At 40.5% G+C, this 19,875-nt stretch overlaps 1 protein-coding gene across 1 annotated transcript in view; it reads left to right on the top strand.

Moving 5' to 3' along the window:
• Nucleotides 1-17,179: 17,179 nt before the first annotated feature.
• Nucleotides 17,180-19,875, top strand: part of KCNH8 (potassium voltage-gated channel subfamily H member 8) — a 351,827-nt gene continuing 349,131 nt past the window's right edge. Inside the window, exon 1 of the mRNA XM_010975364.3 lies at nt 17,180-17,551. Coding sequence (XP_010973666.2) covers nt 17,476-17,551 — 76 coding nt within the window. The 5' untranslated portion in view covers nt 17,180-17,475. The remainder of the gene's footprint in view (nt 17,552-19,875) is intronic.

Raw genomic sequence — 19,875 nt, forward strand, 5'->3', positions numbered from 1 at the left:
GAAATTAATGGGTCTGCTCTGCTTGGTGAGTAAGTGTATTTTCTCATCGTTTGTGATTTTCTTTTTCTTCCTACTCAAGAGTTCTCTCTAACATCTGGGGACTCAGGGACGGAGCATGTGTCCTAAACTGGCCCAATCTGAGTGACCTGCTAACTTTTTCTAGATATCTAAGGAAAATTTCCCACTTTATCCTGCTGACTGTGGAAAAAGAAGCCTGTTGGCCCAGCAACTGCTGGGAGTCACCTCGACATTATAAAGAGAGTGAATCTGGGGAATAAATCCATACTGTGGAAGGCAGGGTAAGGACACAGAAATGAATTCCTTAGTGTACTATGAGCCCCTGGCTCAAGGCTGACCTGAATCAAGCTGAAAAATCAGACTTTGTCATTAATTAAAATAATTACCTTTAGTGTCTAGGCAAGTCTGAGCCTCTTACTTTTTTACTTACAACAGAAGGATTCCAACAGATATAAAAACATATCATCTAATTGAAAACACTATCATTGTACGAATCATCATTTTACATACTACTGGGTGGAAAATGCTTCCAATTAAACTAAGAACCATTGCTTTATATCCCTTAGGTTTTTCAATTTTCTATACTTTTTCAAAGATCTGCCAGACTTTTACAGATGTAGTTTTTTCCTTCTATCATGTAAGTTTGGGGGGCATTCATTAGAAAGGGCATATGAGTGAAATAGTCTAGTTAAGATAATCTCACAATGTGTTCTCACTTAGAGCCCAACTCTTTTCATATCATTTCAGTCATCATCATATAAATCACCATTATCATCATCATCATCATCATCATCATCATCATCATCATCATCATCATCCACGGGTTCCTACAGGTATCCTCCTTGGGAACACGGCTTTGTTTACAAGCCCAGCATGTTTCTGCAATTTCCTCTATGCCCCACGTATCTATTCTGCAAGTTTTGATGCTTACTATTTCTTGTGTGTGATAGGCAATATTTTAGCATCTATATAAGTAAGAAAACCTTACACATCATCTGCTGTGGATTTCTTCTTTCCTAGATCTCATAAAGCATTTGGCTGCAGCTTTGCAAGAAAATATAGCATAGGTTTATTCTTCTGATGGAAATGTTTGCTTTGCAAATAGCAAATTTATGCCCCCACTGCTTTCTTCCTTTGCTTTTCTAGGCAGACAATAACTTTTCACCTTTAAATCATTGTGAAAATTTTTTAAAAAACAGGAGTGGAATTTAGTATACATAGTGTATTTCAATAATGTCCAGAGCTCAATTGATGTCATAACAAATAACCAGCTATGCCCAAGTCTTGGTCATGCACACAGGCAGTGATAACTATGTCATGATTGTTGCCTGGCTGAAAGCCAATTTAAGATGCCCTAGATTGTACATTACATGACAACTTTAGAGATACTCAGAGCAAACAAGTGGATTTTTAAAAATTCTTCAACATTAGAGCATACTTTAAGGAACATCAAATTCTCATGTTCAAAGTATTAAAAAATATAAAGAAATGTTAAACAATAAAAAATGTAAAAGAATTCTAACTCTAGTAATAAAATGGAAGGAGATGAACATCCTTAGTGAAATAAGGCAAAAGGTGTATTGAAAGACTAGACTAGTAGAGATGAGTGGATTCTACATCATGAGATATGTGATAATGTACTTCAGCTACTTTAAGATGCAAATCTGATGGCTGTCCTGAGTCCTTCTCACTGCCTGCCCATTTTACATTTATTGAAAAGAGCCTTCTGAAAATGCTGTATCTCATGGATTGGTGTCTATCAGTCACTTGTCACTATTCCAACCTTACCACGCCTTGAATTTCTGGGCTCTCTTTATTCCTTTCCATTTCCACCTACAAGCCAGCTAATTGTTTTCAAAATCTCAATTTTTTTTCTTGAACTCAGTCGCAAAAGGTAACCAATAGCATCACCAAATTTCACCAGGTGTTTTGCCAGAGGATAACAGAATCACCACGTTTCCAGCCACTACATACGTTTTTTCACTTCCTACTGCCCAACTATGACCCTTATGCCACATATTTTAAAGTTTTGCTTTTTTTCTTTTGTTTTTATGGCAGCCCTCGCTTCTAGTACCAATACTTGTATTGGTACATAGAGTTAGCCGAAGCTGAAGTAAGAAACAAATCCTGAAACTCCAGTGGGCGAGCATAACGAAGATTCATTTTTCACAAGTGTGTATGCTGTTATTCACTGGTGACTCCCTGGGTTAGCAGGTATCTGGGCAAAACACCTTTCACTTTTAATCTTGTGATGAGGTTTCCAGTTTATGGCAGAAGGGGAGAAAGATCTGTAGGGTAACATCATTAGCAAAAATTCATCACACAATCATGTAACCTGAAAGGCAGCTAGAAATTATAAGTGAGCATGTGGATGTGTGGTGAGCCTTCAATGTCTCTGACACTGCGTATTATGAGTATTAGTTATGAGCATTGAGTTTTGTACTGGAAAATGTAAATCCATTTTATACAGATCACTACTACCCGTCCCAAAAGAAAAAAAAACCAATAGAAGTTATTTTTTAAGAAGTTTATCAAGGAAGGAGAAAAGGCTAAAAGAATTTATTCCAAACTGATAAACATAATGCAATACCTTATGTTCAGAGAAATATATTCTGGTTTTCAACAAGGACCTACTGTATAGTACAGGGAACTAAATTCCATTTCTTGTAATGAGCTGTAATGGAAAATAATCTGAAAAATATATATGTATATGTATATGTATATGTATATGTATATGTATATGTATATGTATATGTATATGTATAATTGAATCACTTCGCTATACTCCTGAAACTAACATTTTAAATCAACTATACTTTAATAAAAAATAAACATTAAAAAATATTCTGGCTTTATTTGTATGTCAAATACATCAAGCATAATTGACTACTGTATAGGACATGTATTTAGATATCTTTACCTTATAAAGTTTTAGCATCTTTGACAGTATATTTGCAAATATTAATAAAATTACTGTTTTAAGTTATGATGTAATTTTAATCCTAGTTTTCTCACAAAAATACAAACTATGAAAACAGAAAACTGTGAAAAAAAGAAAATGACAATCATAATCTTGCTTCCCAGTAACGACCACTGTTAGCATTTGTATTTATTTTCTTTAAGTTTTCACATTCTTAGTTTATGCTATGGATACAATAGTCCAATATTAACGGCTATCCTTTCCTTTTGCTAAATATTTAATAGAGGATTTTTCCATACTAGCCAAAAATTGTTTATAAACATCATTTAATAGCTATTCAATCAACTGCATAAATGTGACATACTTTATATAATTACATCCTACTTGTTGGACATTCAGGTTTCTTTCCAATTTTCTAAATTATAAGTTAAAAGAAATGAGTCTCCATGCATATAAATCTTTAGACTTCTGAATGTTTCATTAGTATAGATTCCAAGGAGTGTAATTACTGGATTAAGTACTAATGATTATTGGTAAATTTATTTCCAGAAATATACTAATTTGTATTCCTACCATCAGTATACAAATATGTCCACCTTACCAAACTTTCATCAGTACCAATGTACATACACACATGCACACACACTATATATATATATAATATATATTTGTTAATTTGAGAGAAGTAAAAATACTGTCTTGTTGCTATATTCTATGTGTGTTATTTTTTGAGGTTAACATTTTATGTAATTGAGGAATGATTTTTATAAACTAAAATAAATACTTTAAGGTTCAAATAAATACTTTAAGTTTGATAAGTTTTGACAAATGTGTACAGCAGAGAGACCACCACTCCAATCAAGATACAGAATATTTTGATCATTCCAGAAAGTTCCCTTCTGCCCATTTTAAGTTAATCCTCCCCCATAAGCAGGCATTATTCTGATTTCATAGTTTTTAACATCAACTCTATTAAAGTTAACACCAAAATGCAGCCCTTTCATAGGATATGAGTCAATGAGCTTCAACAATGTGTATGTGTGTGTATAACTAACATCCCAATGAAGACGGGAGATTTCTATCACCTCAGAAATGCCTTCTTGTTCTAGTCAATCCCCTTTACCTCTGGCCTTGAACAGTCATTGATCTGCTTTCTGTCACTGTGGATTGATTTTGCCTAGTTTAGAATTTTTCTATTGAATAAATACCTAGGGGTGGAATTGATGTATCCTGTAGTGAGTCTATGCATAACTTGAACTCTACTGCAAAACTGATTTCCAAAGAGCATACTCATTCTGACTAGCACGTATGAGACTGTCATTTGCCCCACTTCTTGCCAACATGTGAAAGTGTCAGTTTTTTCAGAAAATTTAGTCATTCTTTGAGTGTGTAGTGGTATCTTATCATTTTTTAATTTGCATGTCCTCAATGACTAACGACGTATGTCTTTCCGTGTATATAAGCCATTTGTATACCCAATTTTGTGAAGTATCTCTCCAGATATTTTACCCATCTTTTTAAAAATTGGGTTATTTGTCTTATTATTGAATCATAAGAGTTTTTGGTTTGCTGGACACTTCTCTCTACCAGATATATGTATTGTGAATTTTTTTCCCAGTCAGTGGCTTTTCTTTTCCTTTTCCTAATAATGTCTTTCAAAAAGCAGTTTCTTTTTTCCAACTTTTTTTATACAACTTTTGTTACCTGGTTAGTGCTTTTTGTAACCTGTCTTTTTTTTACCCCAAGTTAACAAAGATTTTCTTCTTATTGTCCTCTAGAAATGTTGTAGAGTTAGCTCTTACATTTAGATCTATGGTGCATTTTGCATTAATTTTTCTGTATAGTGTGAGTTAAGGGTCAAGGTTCATTTCCCCCTCAAAAGAATATCTAATTGTTTCTGTATTGTTAACTAAAGAGACTCTACTTTCCCCACAGAAATGCTTTGGTATCTTTACTGAAATTCAATCAATCCTACATAAATGGATCTGTTCTGAAGTCTCTGTTTTGTTGCTTTGGTTTATATGTCTGTCCTTGCATCTGTACCATATGGAATTGACTCGGTAATCTCTTTGGAGGGGTCATGGGTGATGGTCCACATTCATATCACAGCTTCCGTTTAAAAGCCTCTGAATAATTAAGATCCAAATGCCCTTGCATAACTCATGTGAAGGAACTCCCCAAAACACAAAGAACTACATTTTGGAAAAAAAAAAAAACCTAGCTTAGGGCTCCCAAAATTTATACTTAGGATACTTTCCATGTTGTCTCTTTTTTGCCATCTAGTAAGAAGTCACTGTGGTTCACTTTTATTAAAGGCGTGTATTTTAAAATGGGAAGGAATTTCAAATACATGTGGCCCACTATTGCTCAAATTGGGGTTTGCACAGAGTCTAGGCAGCATTTATTCCCCAATAATCAGGCTTCATATATATATATATAGTATTGTATATGGATCTATATGGATATATACATATTACTTTATTATCATCTGTACTATTATGTATTAAATATTTTATTAATTCATTTACTTTATTATCACCTGTAGCATTAAATATTTAACATTTTATATAATCTTTTTCCAAACATAAATCATTTCAGGAAAATAAATATTAAACAGTATTTTAAACACGGCAGAAATGGGAAATTTTTTTCTAATGTGTATTTTTATAATAGATATAAACTAATTCATTTTGGTACAATCTAAAATCATCCCACCAACAACCTATAGTGTCCTAATCTGAGAAATACTGGAGGCCTGTAAACTACTAGGTCTTTTAGGGAGATTTCCACAGAAAAATGAGCAACATCTTATCTAGTCAGTAAGTTCCACTTGTAGGTGAGAAATGAAAATTCTGAGTCCTTATAATATGGCTTATGGGTCTTACACTCAAGATCAGGGCTCAAGTTTTCTTGCGCCAAGTTGACTGTTTTGTTAGTTATGTTTCTGTGTGAAGAGTGCCCTTTTTTCCTCCATTTACTTTCTGAAACACGCATCCCAATCATTACTAACATAGGCTTTAAGAGAATGGAACCATTATCCACATTAGTGTAATTATGCAGAAAGAGGCCAATTGGTAAGTCAAGCTCTGCTTTCAAATTTTGTGAATTTATAATCCACAGAAGCCTCCAAATTTTCAGCTTGCTTAAACTATGTCTCAGGAAACAATAAAATAAAACATGAACTTTTGTAACTGGAAAAGACAGATTTTCACTGTAATTATTAACCTTGACCATCTAGTTTACAATAGAATTTCTCATTTTCCCTGAATGCCGTCAATATGATGGGTTACAGTTTATCCTCTGACTATAACAATATAGTATACATTTTTTAAAAGAAAGTAAACTTTTCAAAAGATCTAATCCTTTTAACAAAAAAGAGGCAATAGAGGTAATGTTAGTTACTCCCCCAAATTCTGCCACATGTGCTTACATAAGCATTTAAAAGCAATTAAAACGGCTAGATGTTCCTGTTTTGTTGCCTTTGGCAATGAAGAATGAGTAAGCTTAAAAAATGCTATTTAGGGAAGTATTTGTTGAAATTTGAAGTTGATATGAGGGAGCCGCAGCGTAGGCTTGTTGATCCATAAAAATGTTCTTCCTTTCGAAAATTCAAATCAGTCAACACTTGTGCACCCCACTGTTCAGAAACAGCACACGGAGTCAAGCCCCTGCCCCTTGATCGGTGGGCACTTGACTTCATTCATTCATTCACTCCCTCACTCTTCAGCGGGGCAGTCACAACCTCCACGGTCCCTGAGCCGCCTTGTGAATGACTTCTGTTTTGAATCATTTTGTGACTAACCATTTTGTGGCTGTGATACCGGTCTGCATTTTTAACAAGAATAAGCCATTGAAGTTCTAACCCATTCAAATGTATCTTAGCATTTCCAGTGATTTTTTTTTTATACTTTGTTTCTCTAGATGTAACTTCCCACTTCTTCTCTCCCCCAAAACATTGTGATGGTCACATGACAGTATCAGCTAAAAGAAGGGAATGAAAAGTTAACAACCGATTATACTCTGTAAAACACTGATAGTGTTTGTTTTTGGAAAACAGTCTTTCCATAGCTTTTCTTTTACAATGTGGAAGTGTCGACTTTTTTTTTTTTTTTGGTTAAAAATATGAAAGCTACAGTGTATAGATTTTAAATTCTAATAACTTCATTATTCCAGACACTTCATTTTTTAAAGTTTTTCATTTTTTCCTTTTAATTAAAATTTAAACATGATTGTTTTTCTTTAATGTAATGAGAGTTTTTTAGATGTGTGTCTCTCAGAATAATTAAGACAGCATATAGGATCAGGTCATTGTGTAGCAAAATGATCAATTCATGTGCATGTAAAATTTATTGAGCTTCTAAGTCTTGTTCTTATTAAAATTCATATGCATAACAGGTTTTATGGAACTTTCCATCTATTTTCTTTCATATCAGCAACTTAAAATGAAATTATTCCTTAAAGTAGCCTGGAATGTTGTGTTTTTTCCTAATAATTATAAGAATTTAAAATACCCTCAAAGCGCTGCACCATCTCAACTCCTGTGATACCTAGTGTGGCATATCTGGGTCTTCAGATTTCCTGAGGCAGAAACTGCACATCCTCCACCTCTACAAACAGTCTCAGTAACTATTTGTCATCCTTAATATGTATTCCACATTTATTAGGCACCAGCTCTGCACTGCGCTCAGTACTTTGCTAAAACAGTAGGCAACTCAAAGTATAAGACTGACAGAAAGTCAAGGTTGGACTACAAGTTATACAATAATTAAAGACAGTTTTGTGAACTGACATGGTGGCTGTGTTGCGACTCACTGGTTTTGGTACAGTCTCTACGTCGATTTTTCTTCTTGAGTTCTGCTAACTTCAAGACAGCCTCAGTGCCTATTCCCAGGAGGATAACTTGATGTAGCAGCCACAACTTTGGAATGTTTTAAAACTCCCTTTATCAAAAAAGAAATCTATAGTTGCACTTTGAGATGAAAATAGTTTCTGGAAGAAGTGCCTTGTTTATCCTGTGGCTTTAGAAATAACTTTTACCACACACCATGAGTCATCAGATGTACATAGGCTCCAAGAAGCTTTAAAGGTGATCTACAAAAAGATGAATGCCATGAATATTTTATCAGAAGACTTCCAACTCCAAAGGGAAGGAGGAGGTTCATCTCCACAGCCACCCGTTAGGGATGGAGCATAAAGGAAACTACCTTAAGAGTCTGAGAAAATATTGATCCAGGAAAAAGCAGAGGTACCAAGGAAGAGTCACAAAGGCCCTCTGCTGAGATCATTTAGATTTAAGTGTCCTCTCTTGAATGGGCTGTCTGACCTTGGAAACGTTGGAGCCTTTCTTAGTGTACCGCTCTCCTCGGCTAGAGTGATTGCTCAATCTCTAACATCTTCTCCAGTTTTTCTATCCTAGGATACAGAAATGTACTGAATTTCTTGTCACCTTTCTGTGCTCCATTTTGAATTAACAAACGCCATGTCCCTAAGTGCCAAGCTCGCCACCAGAAATAGCTTCAGGTATGTGATTTTAAAATATGTTTTGACTGCTTGCAGTCTTGAGGCTGCTATAAAGGGAAGGAACTAGCATTTACTGACCTACCGCCATGTGCCAGTCAGTGCACATTCCACAAGAAGAAAGACAGAAATTACTCAACATTGTTCCGTACAGTCTATTTAGGAGCCAAATGTGTAGAGTAGAATCACAGGACAAACATTTTCAAACTGGGCAGCAGCAAAAGAAAAAAACTGAACCTTGAAAGTTAAAGTGATGGCCAACATGAGAAAGAATTAATGTTGGAAATCTTCTGGTGAAGGTGAATTTTTCAGCTGATTCTGGAAGAAGATGAGAGCTAGGTTACAGAAAGAAAGAAGGGAAAATAGATGTTGGGAAAGTAATAAAAATGCACCTGCGGAGCATCTGCAGTTCAAGGGTTTCTAATGAAGTTGGAGAATGAGGTTGGCAACATGGCAGCCATAGTTCAGTTCCTTAAATCAATCCACATTGAGTAAATAACCATCTCTATTCAGAGGACATGAGTCTCTGTTGAAAACCTACAGAAATCAAAAATTCAAGCTAGGGACCATGCAAGATACAAAGCATTTAAAATACAACGCAGACCCCTAAGACATCTCTGATTTAGTGGAAGACCCAAAGTATGCAGACTTTAAAAGGTAATAAAACTAAACGTTAAAGAAAAGAAATCAAGACATCAAAAGAAGACCTGTCTCAATATTTTATGAGACATTTTACCAAATAAAGAATTTGAATAGTGCTACTACAATTCAGAAAAGAGAGATACTGAGCCAGCACCATGAGATTAAAAAAGAAATGAACAGCATGGTGTCTGACCACCAGGAACTTATAATTTTTAAACGTCTGCTTCATCGGCACTTAGAACTGCTCAACCCCTCCCTCCTCTTTTATTTCTGTTTTCTGTTAGCTGAGTGATGACGGCATTGCCATTTACATCAGCACCAAGCATCTATTCTCATCCTCTGCTAAAACATTGGGTTTAAAAACATACAAAGGAGCAGCAGGAGACTTGAAAAAGACCGACTTTATATATATATATATATATATTTTTTTTTCTTGTGTGAAAGTCTAAAAATGGAAATCAGGATAGAATCTAGGGAAGAGAAGGGGGATGGAAGAGTCACTCTTTTTTATCTTCAGTGCACTAGGCTAGACTCTGAATTGTCTTTATCTGTATGTGAGCGAAAGGATACAGTTTTACTTTCAGGTTCACAGGGGCAGCAAGGATTGTTGCTGGGGTTCAACTTCCAAGTGTAGAGAGATGCCTCCTAATGTTATTTTGACATTGTCTGCCTGAACACGGAGAGCTGAAGCTACTCTTGCTTCTTTCTCTCTCTCTTTGTGAGTCCCAGAGATAGTAAATGATTCGTTCAAAGTCACACATTTGATGGAAATAAGCTTGGAGTGAAACTTGGGTTTTTGATGCTCAATATTTTGCTATTTCAGTAAAACCAAGCGACAGTTTTTCTTGTAGTTTAATTCCAACGAAGAGTTTGATCTCACCCAAATGCTTGATGCTTATGGTCACCAGGCCATGGTTTGGCCTCTACTTAAGTCAGAGCTTAATTTAATGCTCAGACGAGAACACCACATTCCTTGTCTAATAAACTGCCCCTTCCTTTATATAATTTCTGATTGCTCCTGTTTTTTTTTTTTTTCAGTGTACTTTGGACTTTATTACAAATTAATATTTATTTTGGAAAATCTGGAAAACATGTCAGACTAGAAAGAAATAAAAACTGTTCTTATCTCACCATTCATACTAGTTTATATGAACAACCTCCTATGTGTTCTAACTGTCAACTGTCTTGAAATAGTTTAAGAAGTAGGAAGATAATACTTTACGAATAAGTTTATTTTATTAAACAGGAATTATATCACTTCATATTTCACAGATATCCACCTATCTGTGAATATGCATAGTCCCTTCAGTTTAACAGGCATCCAAGCAATGGAACGCTCTTATTTTTTTTAAAATACGTATGTCATAGGGAAACGGAGGCCCTAAGGCAGGACAGGGTCATGGGAGCTTGCCCTGAATTTGTAGTGACTGGTTATAGATTTATGAAATATACCACAGCTTGAAATGTCTGTGACTTAAGGAACAGACATGTTTATAAAAAAGCCTGTTCAATAATTTGAACAGAGAAGTTTGGATCCTCGACCAATCCTACCCTTCATTTTTATATACTGTAAATGATCACTCCAGCAATACTGGAGAAAGCACTCAGGATATTCTTTTAGGTTCAAATTTGTGTGATTTATAAATCAACAAATCAAAAGTGATCACCCACATCCATGCACACACACCTACACTCAGGACACCAGTTGGCTGGGGAAAGGGCACGAGATCGGAGAGCGAAGGCAATTGTAATGAAAGAGCCATGAGGTCAGTGTTGACACTCAGTGCAGAGGGGGACCTGCTATAGAATAATTTCACTCATCCACTCATTTATAAATTTATTAAACATTTAAAAATATGTCATGTGTGCCATTAAATAAACGATGGGGTAAGACAATCTGAAGATAACAAACCTTACAAAGCTCCATGTGTGGTGTAAGAGGGAGCTCAATAAATATCAAGCCATGTACTGGTGAAGTGATTGAGGTAATAATTATGATAACTAACCTTTATCCTTTCAACAAACGTATCTGTGTGTGCAGTGTCCCAGAGACCATGTCATTCATGGGGAATGCAATGGGGAACAAGCAGTAGAGAGGGTGCCATGATCACTTTGTTATGTCATCTTATTTATCCCTCACAGTTGCCCTATGAAATGTATGTTATTATCATTCCTGTGAGACTCAGAAAAGATAAGTAAGTTACTCAGAACCACACAGGTAAAACTAAGTCAGATCATCTTCAACCACTGATACACATCTGTTAGGAGAGCAACATGGCTCCCGTTTGACGGGGCGTCCAAGTTAAACTGGGGTAGAAAGTGGGTATGTGGGTAGTGGTCATGCTCCAGGAGTTTGGGATGCGCTTCCCAGGAGGTGAGGATGCTATGCTCAAAGACATGGTCTCTAGAAGGGCACACTCTATTCTGGAAACTTCCTTGAGCATAAAATTTGAAGACGAGAAGTGTGTTTTGAGAGATGAGCTGAGCTCAGACATAGACCTTTGACTTTGCCCCATTGGCAGTGCAAGGAGGGACAAGCTCACATTTCCCTTCTAATGAGATCATGCCAGCTGCAGGGTGGAGAATGGCTTCAGGAAGAAAAAACTTGAGGTCGGGAAAGCACTGCAGGGGTTCACACAAGGCATGGTTAAGGCTCAAACTAGGACACCAATTGGTTGGAGGAATTAGGGACTCAGAATATTGTTAGGAGATAAAATAAGGACTTAAGGATCTGATGAACATTGGGAGTAAGATCTAAGAAGGATGACTCCCTGGATTCTCATATACATTACTTGATGGTAAGTATGAAACTTCAAGTGGAAGAATATTCAAGGGGTGATGTACAGCCCACAGTTGGATACTGTCTGTCAGAAGCTCAGAGGAGAGGCCTGGGCTTCAGACAAAATGATGGAAATTGTTCTCACAGAGGAGATATTTAAGATATGACAATAATAGAGACGTAGAAGTGCAGTGGCCCAGTTTATGGAATCTCGGAGAACACTAGAATATGAAGAATGGCTGAAGGAAAAGGATATTTTGAAGTAAACTGAATATTTAATAGGTAAGGGTCTCTTTGTCCAAGATAAGAAACTTTGCTATCTTAGAAACTTACAGAGAGTTTTAAGAAGAGATTAATTAACAGAGTCAAATGCAGAAAAAAAAATCAGGGATACATGAATTGAAAATGTCCATGTTTCAGAATCCAGTTTGGACAACAGAAAGGACAATTCGAAAGCACTGATTTTCCTTCTGAGCTTCTAAAGCCATTTATACTTAGAAGGAAATGCTCAGAAGCCATAGGTGGTGACAGGCTACTAATACATGGTTGTGTCCTGAGTTAATAAGACCATATATTGTAGCAGTCAACAATATTTATTGTGCATAAAGAACTTTGAATTCAGTGTGTTAGAATACCCAAAAAGAGAGAGAAATTGCTGATTATATAATCTTTTATATCATATGCTGCATTACAGGTTTCAAAGATTTTTCACAAGTATTTTCTTCTACTCAGTGAAGTAGCCAGAGAAAGTATCACCCCTGTTTTACAGGGGAGGAAATGGAATCTCACGAAGGTTCAGTGACTTGCCCAAGGTCACATCAACGTTACACAGCAGGTAAGTGGTAGAGACAAATCTAGACATTTCCGAGTAGCTGCTCTTTTACACCAGGCTATAAATTAAAATAGTTATTTTTCCTGAGGGCTAAAGTTCTTGTTGACAGAAAACGTTTAAAAATATCTTCAAAGCCTACAGCCAAAGGCATGAACACATAGGAAGCATTTGTTTGCACCTTGGTATTGGATCAATGTTGTAGTTAGACAATGGACAGGAAGAAAACCTAAAACCATGAAACAGATTTGGGGGTTTCTAAAGCCCTTCTCACTCTCATCCAGACTGAAAAGACAGCATAAGGTATAGGGGAGACATTGGCTCAAAACCTCAGGCGCTCCCGGAGTGAAGTCTGCAACTGGCCCTTATATTCGGAGGGCAAGGAGAGACCAGACCCCTCCAGATGGGTGGGTGGCAGGTGTAATAAACAAGAGAGCTTATATAGGGGGCTTACCTTGAGTGACTGCAGGATGCGTAGAACTTCACATTCACCTGCCAGAACCCTAAATGTTTACACAAATGAGTACACTTAACGGGGTTCAGTCCCAATGGTCTCAACACAGAGAGCTCTAGCAAGCAATTCTGAGTCCTTGAAAACTGTCTCCAGCTGTGTCCATGCGCGCGTGCGTGCGTGCGTGTGTGTTGGGGGAGGGAAGTAGGGATGAGGAGCCTCTGATCACCCAGGTCTGCTTGCAGGTCAGCTCGGGTCAAGCCCTCTCCATGACCTCCCCCAACAGGGAAGAATCAACAGTAAAGCAAATAATGACAATTTCCATTTATACGTGGCTTTAGTTCTCAAGTGATTTTCATGTATATTTCTCACTTGTGTCTTAACAGTTTCCCTGTAAAGATTTACTGACTTGAGACAAGATCCTGTACCCATAAATTCTAAACTCTTATGGAAATACGTAGAAGAGGTGAAAACAGATTTTTTAAAATCAGATTTGGGAATGCTATTATAAGGCAACCTCCTTTGAAACTTCAAATGTTAAGAAATTGATGGAGATTTTAACACATGGACTTATGCTCTCTCTCACTGAATACAGGCTCTGAACCGGTGGTGTTCTGTCAGTTTCTAGACCAGGCCTTAAGAAACTGGTAGCTCCTGTGAGCCTGTTCCTAGTTGATAAATAAGTCCATTTGTGTCTTTTTTTAGATTCCAAGCAGATACTAATTACTATATATAAAATAGATAAGCGACAAGTTTCTACTGCATAGCCAGGGAACTACATTCAATATCTTGTAGTAATCTATAAGGAAAAAGAATATGAGAAGGAAATATATATACACACACACACGTATATATGTATATATGAATCACTATGCTGTACATGAGAAATTAACACAACATTATAAACTGACTATACTTCAATTTAAAAATTTTTAAAAATTAAAGGAAAAAAAAGAAACTGGTAGCTCCTAATTCCCATCTCTTGGGATACACATTCTTGAAACCCAGCCACCATGCTGTAAGGAAGCCCCAGTAGTCGATGGAGAGATTCGCATGAAGAACTGAAGCCCCAAAGCCCCAAAGCTGGACAAGCTCGCAGCCAACAGCCAGCACCAAATTGCCACCCATGCCAGTGAGCCGTATTGGCAGATCTATGAGCAAAATAAAATATTATTGTTGTGGGGTTTAGGGTGGTTTGTTACATGGTAAATCGGTGAAATTTGCCTAGGTTGATTTTTACCTAGAAAGTCCTTCTGTAGTGCTGAATGTAGAGGACCTTAGTGTGAGTTTAACATTTTTGTGCCTTCTCTTACATTTCAGAATCAAAGAAATGATCTCCTTTTCTCTGAATATGAGTCTCATCAAATGGGCCTTGGGTTTAGTGTATTGTGTGGTGATCCCGTGTCCTCGTGGTGTTGTCTTATTGAGGTCTTAGGGAAAGGTCACATTGCTACAGGATGGAAGGGTATTCAGGGAAATGGGTTGGAGTTCTTTTTGACAATCAGTGGGGACAGTGGGAACTTTTCCCTTAAGGAAATGAAATGAGAGTTGGGTTAGGTAATACAGAAATTCCCAATTCTCAGTGAGCCTCTTTCTTGAGCGTCTTTGATTTCAAAGTGCCAAATGATGCTGAAGTATGCTTAAATCTCATCAAGGTCAGGCTCAGTGTCGCAGTATAGCCCCACCACATCACAAACACTTAGGAAGAACATTAGGGCCTTGACTAAATCATGAGCTTGGCAAGGGCAGGGGACTCAAAGACCAGAGTGCTGATGGCTGGAATCTTCATTAAGAAAAATTTCTTGTAGGTAGGGAAAGCATGTATGAAGTGGTGTGATTCACCAACTACAGATCAATAGGATCCGGGGCTGGAATGCACATTCAGGGCAGAGCTTCTGTCATCTCTGACATAGAGTAGGTGCTGGAGGTGAGACTAAGCGAGTGATACCCTGGGTTCCTTTTGGCATTAAACCAAAGCTTTTGGAGGATTGCCATTCTCAAGCCCCTCTTGTTGCTTTTGTCTTGCAAGTGATTTCAAGCATTTGGCCATATAGATCAAGCCCAAAAGGAATCAGTTTATACACACACACACAATGCAAATTTTATGAACCCGAATCATGGTTTACACTTTATATATTTCACGATGAACTTTAAGCAACTTAAAAGGAGGCTTTTTTTGTTTTTGCTTTTGTTTGTTTGTTTTGTTTTGCCTTTTACACTGACTGCAGCAGTCTGGGTTTTCTAGGACCTGATGCATCGCCCAAATGGCAGGGACACCCTGGTCTTTCTCTTCCCTACGCTCTGCCGGAGAGAAGACCTACGGAGCCACCCGCAGTTGGCTCGGCGCGCCGCTTGGGGGACACCACCCAAGTGAGCTCGGTTTTCGCCAAGCGCAGCCAGCTGGCGATAGAAGGACTGGGGAGTGGACAGAGGCGGCCCTGGGGCCAGGCGCTGAGCGCAGCGAGGCAGGGGACCCCAAGCCAAAGGCCTGGCCCTGGTACTGCCGCCCCGCGCCGCCCACTCAGGAATCCCCTCCCCTGCTGGGCGCGCCCCCGCCCCGCTAGCCGCGCGCGGAGGCCGGATCTTCTTGAATTTCAACACAAAGGGAATCCTCGGCCGCAGGAAGTGCATCACTAGGACGGGGGACCGGGGGCGGGGAGAGGGGGATGCGCCCCTCCCCCTCAAACCCCCGCCCTCTGGGAGCCTTGGGCAGCCGTGACGAAACCCTCAGGGTCCCCTCAACGCCCCACCAGCCGGGAGAATCCAAACAAGGAACCCCCTGCTCCACCCCCTACCCGCATAGTGGGGAGCGGGCGCTCCCGCCTCCCGCCGCGCCCAAGCTCCAGGTGGCGCGGACCCCGTGCCCCTTGCCGTGGCTCACTCACCTGTTCGCTTCCCGCCTCCTCTCCTTCCGGGTGCTCCGGCACCTGGGCTGACGTTTGTCTTTCTACCCTTGGGCTCTCAACTTTCCTTCCACATCTTCCTCCCTTCCTGGTTTTCTGTACACTCCGGCTCCGGGGGTCCTCCGCTCCCAGCAGCACTGCGCCCCGGGCTTGGCGAGGCTTTCCCGGTCAGGATGTAGGTCCCCAGGGAGTCCCCTCGCGAGCCAGAGGGACGGGACCGGGACAGACCACTTTCGTTTTCCCAGACTGTGGCTGTTCCGGGGACTCGGCCGGCCTTTCTACCTGGAGATGCCGGTCTGGGAGGGAGGAGAGGGGCAGATGAGGTTAAATTATGCTGCACCGATTTTCACGAGGCAACCTGACCCGTGTTACTTACATTGTGTATTGCAAATCAATAGCAACCGCAAACTTTTCTGGAAAAATTTATTTCACATTTCACCCAAAAATGGGAAACCATCCATTGTCCCTATAAAAAGCTACTATTATTTTCTTTAGACTGGATGGGGGAGACAAATGGTTATTTAGGGAGAGGAGCTGAAACACCACATTCGGAGCCCAGGAAAGGGAGGTGGGCAAACCTTGGGGCTTGGCATCAGTAACAAGGTTGAAAGACCCGGGTGACTGGGGAGGGGGTCGCGGAACTAACTCCAGACTGCCCTGCTCGGGTGGCGGGCCCTCGCCGAGGCAGGTGCACCGGAAAGGGGCCACCTCCCCCGGGGGCGCCTGGCTCCCTTGGACAGCACTGGGGGACGTTCACCCCTCCCAAGTTCTAGAGCGGCCGGGTACCTGCCCGACCTGTCTCCTCCCCTTCTCCAATACCACACCCACGGGACTCTGGTCTCCCCGGGAGAGGGACAGAGCGGGAACAAAGGGGTCTTTGTTCCCCGGCTCCTGGGGGGGCGGGGGGGAGTCGCGCTCGCTCGTGTTTCCAGGCGCCCCGGGAGACCACGAGGCTCCGCGCCTCCGAGCCCCACCCAGCCTCGTGGGCCGCCCTCCGTGACCCCCAGCGCCTGAGGTCAGGGCGCGGCGCCCCGGGCCCCCGCGGGCTCTTTCCGAGCGGGCGGGGTGGGGGGCGAGGCGGCGCCTGGCGCGCTGTGCCGCCCGCGAAGGGCCGGTGGGGGTTCTCGGAGCTGGCGGAGGTGGCGGGCGCGGGAGAGGGAGCCTGCGCCGGGCTGGGTCTGGAGGTGCGGGGCGGGCTCCGAGAGCGCTCTCGGGGCTGCTCCTGCCGGAGCCGCGGCGGCTGGAACCCGCTCCCTCGCTCCTTCCATCCTCCCCCTTCCCTCCAGCGGCCCCTTCGGCGCGCCGGGACCCCTCCCCTGCCGTCATAACGCTCCCCTTCTCCCTTCTCGGCACTTTTCCTCTCGAACCATCCTCCCGGACAAACTTTGATGGAGAATTTCACACCACGCTGGAAAAATGCCGGTTATGAAAGGATTACTGGCGCCCCAGAACACCTTCCTCGACACCATCGCCACCCGTTTTGACGGAACACGTAAGTCTTGCACTTAGATGAGTGGCGTGGGTTTTTATTTTTTGTCTTTTTTTGAGAACGATTTTTCTCGTGTAAATTACTTTCGTTCCCACCCTCCTTTTTGCAGCAGCGGAGTGTATTTCCTGATGTTCGTGCCAAGGTGTCTTTTGTGCAGAGAATTTTTTTTTCCTCGCGTGGTTCGGCATTGTATTGACACTTTGTGTAGTTGGCCCCCCTTGACTTCTTGGGTTTGTAAGGTTTAGAAAAGAGCCTGAAGAAAGGCCGACGCCAGTGTTCACTGTGGGACGTGTATTTTGGTACCTCTTTAAGGAATTGGTTTTTATTAATCTTATGAGGTGAAAGCGGGAATTGTCCATATTGGTGAACTGCCAGTGTATCCTCCTAGAGTTTCAAGGCTCCCTCAATTTCTAGGGAGAGTTTGAAATGTTCTTCGTACCCGGAGCTTAATTCCGTGAGGTCTTTTGGAGAGGCATGATCCCCTGAGTTTAAGAAATGCAAACCAGAATCAAGATTGCCAAGTGTAACCTTTCTGTAGAATTGTAAGCGCTGTGAGCTTGGCAGAATCCTGACTGCTGCTTTTAAGGTGGAATACCGTTCCTCAATCCTGAATTATCTTAACACTCCAGGAGAGGCTGAGTAGTATAAAGGCTGATCTGATCATAAGAGAAAGTTTCAACATATCTTTTGAAGGCGAGTATTATTGGACGTGAAGCTGGATTAAGCTACCGTTAAAAAACAAAGATGTGGCGTGTGGATTCTTGGAGACTGTTGGGGAACATCTGCAAGTTGTTCTCTTTCAGGACCACGGTCAGGTCCACGTTCCATCCCACGCTTCTCAAACTCCCCTCTGTTTGAGCCAGTTGATCTCAAGAGGCTCCCCCTGTAATTAGGAGTCTGTATATTCACCCTCAGCAAAAGCTATCAATCGGTTTCACAATGACTATCCACACCTTCCTCCTAGTATGTTGCTTCTGCCTGCCGTCTTTCCTTTTTCTGCCTGTTACACAAGACTCACAGAAACTCATTTGTGCCGAAGGCTTGCTCAGTGATTCAGGTATCATTGTTTCTAACGATGATGGCATATTTCTTGGAGCTGATGTGGGAGGACACATCTGACTCTTATGTCCACTCCAGTAGTCTGGATACACAGCCTTCTTGTGGGTGGGAAGTAAATCCCCTACTTCTGTGCTTCACGAATAGTTGGAAAAGTTTATAGGAGGGAAAAATGAAATATTTACTTGATTTTCGTGCAGTTGTTATTTTTGACATTCCAGCCTACAGCCGTCAGGGTCGTTGGTGTGAATATTCTTCTCAGTGTTTTTATCTATATCTTTAGCCTTTCCCTCCCCATTTATGTTCTTGATGTGTCAGACAGTAGAAGTGAAGTGCAATGTGATTATTTATCTGTCTTCCTTAGATAATAATAAGAGAAAATACCATCTTAGAACTTCAGATCCCTGCCAATGTCGTCACACCCACCACCCGCCACTACACAAAGTCACCACCGCTGACCTCATGCACGAGTGTGGGTACTACTATTTATTACCTTAGGAATCAATCCGTTTCTTGGAGTTGCGTGTTCTTAAAGTTGCAAATTTAAGCCCCGAAGACTTTCAACATTAATCACAAATGCATCTACTGAAAATGAGCTAATCAGTAAGTGGTAGTTACTTATCTCATTGTCATTTAAAGTTGAATGGAGAGCACCATGTAGTGAATCATCCCAGCGTAGCCCTGGGAAGTACTGCAGGGATGTTTTTAGATTATCATTTGCTAATGAGAGGGGCTTTGGATCATTTGCGTGAGGGTACCTCTGCCTCTTTCACTGCAACATTTGATTATCAGAGGGCACATAGAGAAAGGTGGGTAGACTAGGGAATAGCTCTTGTTGTATTTTAACTACAGATGCTTGTGAATCCAATAGAAGGTTAGACATTTTAAATCCTTATCTGGGAAGACCATCATCACATAACCAGCATTTAGAATAATTGCAAAAGTAAAGCTGTTGGAGAGCATGCTTGGTCTGTGCTCCAAGGGTCTGTGGGATTCCTGGAGGGAACCACTTTGGGTGAAATCAATCTGAAAATCAGTGAAGTAGGTTTCAAAGTAATGAGTAATGTAAAGGTTTATTTTCGCAAAATTTTGTCTACGACATTTGATGAAGACCCCTTGTCCCAACAAACCCCACTCAAGGAAAGAGGATTGTATTTTCTCATTTGCTTTTCATTTGAATTTCAGTATGCCTTGAATGATCTGGAACTTGAAGATATAACTTTAAGTGAATTTTAACCACAAATTTTATTGTATCTAGTATCATGGCATAA

This window comes from Camelus dromedarius, chromosome 2, assembly GCF_036321535.1.
Source record: "Camelus dromedarius isolate mCamDro1 chromosome 2, mCamDro1.pat, whole genome shotgun sequence".
Classification (NCBI taxonomy): Eukaryota; Metazoa; Chordata; class Mammalia; order Artiodactyla; family Camelidae; genus Camelus; species Camelus dromedarius.